General features: G+C 41.6%; 1 protein-coding gene across 1 annotated transcript in view; it reads left to right on the plus strand.

Moving 5' to 3' along the window:
* The window catches only part of Arhgap20 (Rho GTPase activating protein 20), an 85,798-nt gene extending 78,524 nt beyond the window's left edge, over positions 1-7,274 (plus strand). Inside the window, exons 14-15 of the mRNA XM_059267880.1 lie at positions 151-265; positions 1,471-7,274. Coding sequence (XP_059123863.1) covers positions 151-265; positions 1,471-3,335 — 1,980 coding nt within the window. The 3' untranslated portion in view covers positions 3,336-7,274. The remainder of the gene's footprint in view (positions 1-150; positions 266-1,470) is intronic.
* The last annotated feature ends 1,674 nt before the right edge of the window (positions 7,275-8,948 follow it).

Consider the following 8,948-nt stretch of genomic DNA (forward strand, 5'->3'; position numbering starts at 1 on the left):
GTATTATCAGTTGGCAGTGGGGTTTTCATACCCTTTTGAATACTTTTCTCTGTTATTTTGCATTTTGTGGCTAAGATCAGGATGTGTATATGAAATGTGACATAAGAGTTATATGAATAATAACACTTGAATTCTTTTCATTGGGCACAGGTTTCACTTCTTATACAATTTCTGATTGAAAATTGCTGTAGGATATTTGGAGAAGAAATCACTTCTCTCTTGGGGGAGCTTTCTGAGAGAGGCGACAGTAGAGAGCACACCTCAGGTACGGTGAAGAACACCTTTGGTAAGAACTAGGTATTTGTCTATGAAGACACAGAGACCAGTTGTCCCAGAGCCTCTGACTGGGTCAGTGGGGCCCAGGGTTTTCAGTCTTTCCTCAGAAGGCGTGCTGATAGGTCAGTGTGATGAGATTATGATAGACATGGATGAGGGCTCAGCCTACAAATTGTACACTGGAGATTTGAATCTTTATTTTAAATAAACAGAGGAACTCTACTATATATTAGAACCTCTGTTGTTGAAACTAGAATCAAAGGTCCAGAGAAGTAGGGGAAGTCCTGGTTTGGGGTGCTTCTTACCCTCCCCCCACCGACCACCCCTAGTGTACTCTAGGACCTCAGAATTCTAGTGTGCTGTGACCCAATTTGAAACAATTAGCATCTTTGAGGTCAGGTGTGGGGAGAAGGTCTGAATTCATAGACATACAACCTCCATAAGAGAAATTCCTGAACACCAATTGCTGCTATACTTCCTTCAGTCTATAGTTTTGTGTCATCGAGCATCAGTATTTCATCTACAAAATATAAACAATGTTTAAACTTTACAACATCCTAAGAGTCAAACAAAGCAATAGCCTATGGCCTAACTTTAAAGAGCCTTGTGAAAGGCTTCACAGAGACTGGAGTGTGTTTTGTATAACTGTATGCAGCACCACCGTGTTAGAAGACAGACTCTTACTCAAAACCCACGTCTGCCTGACACTGGCTTATTTACTCTTCCTTATTTCCTCATTTTAGGACATATCCTTGCTTTGAGAAAGTCTTACCTTAAGAAAAAGTCACTTCATTAGAAACTGAGGTGAATCCATACTCCTAGAAGATTTTTGCCTCCAGCACTAACATTTGAGATGATGGAAAGATTCAGGCAGTTAAGGTGCCTTAGTGAGAAAGTACTTATGGCCACTGCCACCTCCCATAAGCCTGACACCCTGGGTTTGATTCCCTACTGTTGGGGACCAGCATGGTGGAAGGAAAGGACAAACTCCAGCAAGTTGTCCTCTGACCTCACGCGTGCCTTGGCCTCACGTGCCGCCAACTCCCTCAGCACACAGAACTTTACATTTTTTTAAAGATTCTTTCCTTCTTGAAGGTAGAAATTTGAACTCTACACATGAAAATAACACAGAACCAGCATGGTTTCATGCTGGATTTGTAAAAATGTTGACCATGGTTTCATTTCTGCCCACAGATATGTCTTGCTTCCAAATGAATGACTCCTCCTACGACAGCTTGGAAAATGAGCTCAATGAGGATGCTGATGCTCCATGCAGTGACCTGGTAAAAAAACTTGGCCAGGGTAGCAGAAGCATGGACTCTGTCTTAACCCTCAGTGACTATGACCTTGAACAGCCTGAGGTAGAAGGCCTTTTAACCCTGAGTGATTTTGACTTAGATCAGTCTAAAGATGAACACATTCAAACAAAACAACCTCTGGAGTCCAAGCCAGTGGATGTTTTCGTAGCCTACAGGAAGATTTCACTAGGGGAACACACTAGGGCCCCAGTTGGCCCAGGTACACCCAGCGGCCTGCCTGCAGCTGCAGCAGATGCCCCAAAAGCCCTGCGGCGGCACCGGCGCTGCTCAGAGCCCAGCATCGACTATCTAGACACAAAGCTTTCCTATCTCCGGGAGTTTTACCAGAAAAAGCTACGCAAGTCCAGCTGCGATGCCGTGCTTTCTAGAAAGGATGAAGATTATCTAAAGCAGACCCAGACCCTGAAGAAAGGGGGAAAGACATGTTTTAAACAGAGTTCAGTCACAGGCACTGACATCAGCAAGAAAAATGCTACTAATGAAAAGATTAAGAAGAAAAGCTTGTCTGGTCATGAAGGAAATCAAGTGACATCTTTCACTAAGTCCAAGCCGGTGGCCATTTCTGTGGCATCTTACAGTCACATGTCCTCCCAGGATCATCCCAGGAAGCAACCCTTTGATGCAGATACATGCAGATTCTCCCCACCACACATAGCTGATGCCAGGAAGAGCTCACGGGTACATCGGCGCTGTTCAGAACCCAGCATAGAGGACCAAAACTACAAACTGTCCTATCTCAGGGGGATCTATTCAAAGAAACAACATAAAACCAGCTGTGAGACAGGCCTCTTGCATAGAGAAGAGGATTATCTCAAAAGGCATAAATCTTTGCAAATTGAGGGGCAAAAGCTCATTAATCAGAGTTTGGTCATGGGGATTGAGGTGGGCAAGAGCAGTGGTACACACCAAAGCACTGAGAAGGTTTTGCCCCCAAGACTGAACCTTTGCCCAAGGGCTAGCTATTCTAGTCTCTCCTCCCCAGGCACGTCCCCATCCGGCTCATCGGTAAGCTCCCAGGACAGCGCTTTCTCTCAGATCTCTGAACACTCTGTGTTTACACCCACCGAAACTTCCTCTCCAATAGATTGCACTTTTCAGGCTCAGAGGAAACAGGAAGAGCTATCTCCTGACTTTCACGGTCCTGGCCTCATATCTGGAATGCCTGGTCCCTCCATGGGGCAGTCCAGCAGCCATCTGGCTTATTTAAGAAAAGGTACCCTAGAGCAGCCATCCCAAATGCATTCTGTAACTCTTCACCCCAGCGCATGGTTGAGAAGTGGTTTGGTCACTTTGAAAAATTGGTCCCTGAAAAAGAAAACAAAGACAGCCAGACCAGAGGAGAGGAAATTCTGTTCCATGAAAGAACCTTTGGAGTCACCTCCACATGCTTCTGGTACTCCAGAGGCTGACTCTCTGCAAGAGAGTCAGGATGGCATACACCTAAGGGCGGATGAAGGACCTGGAGCTGCACAGACAGCCCATGGGTGCAGTTCTTATGCCTGTCAGGACTCAGAGCAACACTCCCGCTCTCCACCCCACCTGCTGGAGAGCAGACTCAAGCTTTGTATGACGTTGCAGGAAGGAGAAGAGAGTGAAGGGCAGCACCCTTCTGATAGCCCCTGGGAAGTAGCCTCAGCAAATCTTGGGACTGTGGAGGATGTGGCCAGCCCAGATGCAGAGTCTACAACAGATTGTGATGATGGGGAAAGACATTTAGCCAAAGACAGTTACCTGCAATAAGAATCTGATATCAAAATAAACAATCTGATATCTTTAAGAACAGGAACTGGGCTAATCAAAACAAAGACAATAATTAGTATGACCCCTTTCCTAAGACAACCGGGGCAGGTAGCACGAGGACAATCATTGCTAAGATGACACTTTCTTTGTTGGTTAAAAAGTCTCATCATATAAAGTTCTGAAAGGCTTTTCCTGTTACAGTGTGGGTTAGTCCTTTTCTGAGCTGTTAGGATACGGACAGGACAGAAGACATGTCCTTCATTTAAGCCTGCTTGGGTCAGCAGTCTGTGAGTTCACTGTCTTGAAAGACCAGAGTACCTTAAACGAAGATCAGTGACACGCCAAGAGAATAGTAGAGAGAAGCCATCTTTATGCCATGGAACAAGGAGGCAAGAAAGGGGCCACTGAGTCATTCAGAAAAGCATGTACATTCACTAAGGAAATCATGGAAAACATGTCCCTGTTTTAAGTCCGTGGCTTTTCCCAGTCATGTGTCTTTACAGGGTCATTTTAGGGACCAGCTCACTGATAAAGGCAGAGTAGAGAAAATTAGTGATTAAAGAGCTATGGGCACCATGACAGCACAGCTTTGTTAAGTGGGTGGCTTGGTTAGTTGTTTGTTTTTCTGTTAGGGTTGGATTGATCCACATCTTTCAGAAATGTAGATAGACAGACAAAGAAGGAAAGATTGCTCACTTTGGTGTTCTCCTCACAGCGCCTGTGCTAAAATGCGTTCAGAAATGTATCTTAACCCTGCTTACGAAGGGACCCGCCGACAACATTTGCTTTAGTAGTGTAGGAAACAAATAGCCATATAAGAATGAGAGAAACGATTTTGCAGTTTTCCCAGGCTGACTAATCTTGGAGGCAAGGCTGCTAGAAACTAGAGATGCCATGCTCTGTGCCATGTTGGTAGCAACATTTATGTAATTGAGAAAGGCTTCTTACTGTGCTGAGGTCAGTAAGACAACGTGGGTAGAGATGTATCCAATCAGGAAGTTGGATCCTTCGATACTTAAGATGTCCCAGAAAAGGCCACTGACTTAGGCTTCAGCGGCAGGTTACCACGTGACACTTTTCTCTATCAATCACACCTCGTTTTGATTCATGGCAGTTTCCTGCAGCAACCCTGCCTATCTGTTTCCACGAGTATCATTTCTCAATCTGGCATCTCTGTGGAGATGTTCCTCTGTGTCACTGCTTGTTAGATTACAGTCAACCAAGAGGAACAAAAGAACAATTGTCAATTATCCTTTCATTGCACAGATTGCTATTGATTAGAGATTGACGGGATGGAAGGTTATTGAGTAGAACACACAATGAAGTTGCCGTTGGGCTGTCTTTGACGGTCACTGTCTTTAGATTTTCTTGCCGAAGTTCTCCAACTTTTCCAAATGGTTTGTGGTTTATAAATATTCAAAGTTTAGACCCCAGAAGTTTATCATGGATTTCTCTCCTCTCTTTACCTTCAAGGCTACACCAGGATGTCTCCTTCCTTAGGAGTAAGCTCTTGTCAGTTAGGATGAAATGGAGGGATGTGTCCTAAAGTAGATGTGCATCCTCCTTCATTTGAGATACTCACCACCTCTTAGAAGTTGCCTAGAGTCTATGTGATCTCATGAATCTACTGTAGAAAGGACTTTTCACACAAAAACTAGCTTATCCCCAAATTATTTCCCAACCAGTCACCAGGAAACGCATGGCAGATGTTGTTCCCTTCTCCCAAACATTGCTTTGTCAGTTGTAGGGTAAGAACCATCTAAGTATTAACTACAGAAGTGCCACCTACCTCTCAGGGGCATGGCCCTGTTTGCCCTATCATAATTATCTTTTAGAACTCTGTGTCCAAAGAGCTCCTTCATGACACTGGCAATCTCAATCAGCTGTGAACTAGATCCCACCTTGTAACCAACCACTTCCATATGAAGACTCCTAAGTATCCATATGTATCTTTTGTGGTATCAATATATAAAGTTAGCAGGACGACCCTTCCCTTTAGGGCACACTACTGTCAGAACTGCAAGATGTGAATGAAGATCTTATGGCTTAGACTATCTCTCTGGAAGAATGCCTCCTGAACAAACTAAAGAGTTCTGGCTTTTTTTTTTTCTTTCATAATGGCCAGTAGAAAATTGTCCACCCAGTTTGAAGCATAGAAGAAAATAGTTGGTAAGGTTCTCCATCAACCATTCTGGCTCTGTTTCCTTAGATGCCCCCATGATACTCAATGTGAATAGTCTGTTAATATTGCTGTAAAATATTATATGATTTGAAGACAGACATGTCATTTTATTAGACTCCATCAATCTATAATATATTAGACTGATTCTTTATCTCAAATGCTATGAGTTTGTATAATATATCTTGACAAATTTTATTACCGTGTTATGTAACAAATGTGTATTTTTGTACCTTGCAGAAACTGCTGCTAACTTTTAAATTGTTTGGTTTTCAAGGCACTGATAATGGGCATGTACAAAGTCCATGCTGTCTGTTAAATAAAATGTCATCCTGCAGTTAACAGTCCCACAGAGAAATACTGACTGCGGAGAGTTCTTTTGCTCAGCAAGCCTGAGCTCCCTTTGAGTTGAACATTTCATACATAATGAGTTGTGGCCTTAAGTTTTTACTCATAGTTTTTCTAGGGGGAAAAAAAGGAGTGAAATTGTTTTTCCTTTTTATATTTTTAAATCTTGTTTACCAAGTAAGTTATGTTTTATACATAACAGTCCCTCATTTTGTCAGAAATTGTGTTTTTTCATTGTATTTCTAGAGTGGTGTGGACTAGTTTGTCCATATGCCAAAAGAAATATCAGCTCAGTTTGATTGTGTGTATGAGATTTTCTTTTATTTTTAGACCGTTCTGATGAGAGACCCAGTTGACTTTATACACACACCAGGGTATCTGTGCTTTGAGGTAATTTATGCAGTATGATGTTTCTCATGACTACTATATCCCTGACTTCTTGAGGTTTATCGAGTGGTCTCTGTATAAATTTAACCACTGTTTCAAAGGGATTCAGAACCTAGAAAAACGTATTTGCACAAGGTAGGTAGGAATGACAAAAAAAAACAACACTTTCACAAATGTTAATTGTATTTCTGCAGTGTGTGTGCGTGTGTGCATGTGCGCATGTGTGCACACGCGCATGCGTACACACACACACTAAATTCTATCTAAATTTTACAGAAACAGAAACTTACTTTTAATAAGGACTCAATCTAATATTAGTAACTATTTTCTTTATAGTCTACTTTGCATGTCATAACACTGAATCAGAAGGTTCTAGTTTGTCAACCCAATAAGCTCTTTCTGTTTAAAAGGAATACTCCAGTAATTTTTATACTGTGAATAAATTTGGGTAAAGCATTTGCTTCAGTTTCTTTCATTTTGGCTGTGAGGTCCTCTCATAAGCAAAGTTCCCTGTGAAAGGAAGAAATCTCTCAAGGTCTGGGCTGCCCACTCTGAGCCCTTCTGTTCTTGAGTCACCTTCATGTTGTGTTATTTCCTTTTTCCTTTTTAAATACAGGAAATCCCCTGAAAATCATCTTCATACAATGTGAATTCTTCTAGGAGAACTGGCAGAAGGCTCTAGTCTGAGGTCTAATTTGCAAACTTTGGTTTTGAAATCTTGCTTATATACACAAACTGTTGATACTATTGGAGTCGAATATTGTTCTTTGTGTTCCTATTAGACAACATCCGGGCACATATACATTTTTAGATGACTTAAAAGTGTTTTTCAGTATTTTCATTTGTCAAAGTAAAAATAGTGTTTAGATTTTTTACCTCACATAGCAATATAAGATACAGGTTTGTAGACATTAAGATTTAAATACTACTTGTTTTCATTTGTGTTTTAGATTACATTAACTTAAATTTAGAAATTATCTTTGCAGCGTCTTGTGTAAGAACTGAATAAATTGGCTAAAACTTTCTGAGATAGTCTGTTACTCAGAGAAAATAAAATGGGTACTATAAAGAATTATTCCTTCTCCACAAGATCCAGGAACCAAGATTATTGCTGCCTACAATTTTCAAGTGTAAGGAAATATTTTATAGTTTCCCCCCCCAATGGAATAATTGTGAGCATAGGATATCAAAATATGTGAATGCTAATAAGTTTCCTGGATGGCACATCAAACCCATTAGGCAAGCCCTAGATGAGTTAACCCAAGAAAGAGAATCACAGAGACCTCAAAGAGCAAGACTTCAGGAAGATCAACCATTAGAAACCATCTATGAGACTACAGTAGAAGAGTCAGGATTTAAAATTATTTTTTTAAAAAAAAAAGGAGTCCCTATTAGAGAAAAGTTAAGAAAAGAGAAATCAGCCTTAATGGGATTTTCTCCACAAAAAAAGCATGTTATTTACTCCAGAACAGGGTCAGCAGTAGCTACCCAGGGAATGTTCTACCTGCTTCCAGACACAGTCAAGGTTAGAACTGCAGCTGGAAAGAGCCACCCAGGCTGTGGAGGTACAGCTAGGGCTGAGTAAGTGCAGTGTATGCAGAAAGCCAGAAGAGAGACACTGCAGAGATAGACAGAATGTGGCAAAGAAGTCTGAACTGGGAGTCTCCACCAGCACCACGAAGTTACTTGAGGGGCACTACACTCACCACTACCTGGGTAGAACACACAAGGGCATTAGACAAGATGGGAGCAGTCTCCAGGTAGGCATGCCTTGGAATGGGATGAAACAATTTATTCAATGAAATTATAGCAGAAAATTCCACAAACCTGGAGAGAAAATGGACATTCAAACATAAGAGGCATTTTAAATCCCAGGTAGACAAAACCAGAGAACCACTCCCCAGTAAGCTATGATCAACAGGGTAAAACTGCCAAGCAAAGAATGTTTAGTGCCATAAGGAGAAAACTCTTACACATGTTTACCATAAGAATAATATCTGCTGTTATCAATAATAAAATAAAGCATGGGATGATGTATTTCAAACCCTAGAAGTATCTGCCAGTCATTAGTATACTGACAGAAAGCATCTAAAATTACTAGAGAAATAAGAACATCTCAAGGAAAGTACAAAGTAAGGCAATCCGTTTAAGCCAGCAGGAAGAAAATACTTAGAGGAAAACTACACAGAGGAAGGTTTCATCCACCAGAGCACAGAAAAGAGTAGTATTTTGTGAAAGGAATAGATGAGCAAAGGAGAGCTGGGAAGTAATGCACCAAGTCCAACAGACTAGATCAGCAAATAACTAGTCCACACCCCACAAAACAAAAAAAGGAAATGGCCAACTCTCGGTAATGACACTAAATGCAGCAGTCTCCAGTCAGCATTTAAAAGGTACAGGTGGGCTAGAGTCTGAAGCACACTGCAGCTGTATAGCTGTGTTATCTCTGAAGTCCTTAAAACTTTAGTTGGCTGTGCAAAGTGTGTGTGGGGGGGGGGACACCAGAAGGGGAGAGTCAAAAGATGGAAATCAACTGACCAAATGGGAGTCAAGAACGAGCTGGCACAGCTCTTCCCAAATCTAGTAAAGTAGGCTTCAAATGGAAACAACTCAGAAAAGAGATCAGCATCCTTTACGCAAAGAATTCATCCAGAAGACTCAATCTCTGCACTCGATGTTACAGCTTCCTCGTTCCACAG

Source organism: Peromyscus eremicus, chromosome 7 (assembly GCF_949786415.1).
Source record: "Peromyscus eremicus chromosome 7, PerEre_H2_v1, whole genome shotgun sequence".
Classification (NCBI taxonomy): domain Eukaryota; kingdom Metazoa; phylum Chordata; class Mammalia; order Rodentia; family Cricetidae; genus Peromyscus; species Peromyscus eremicus.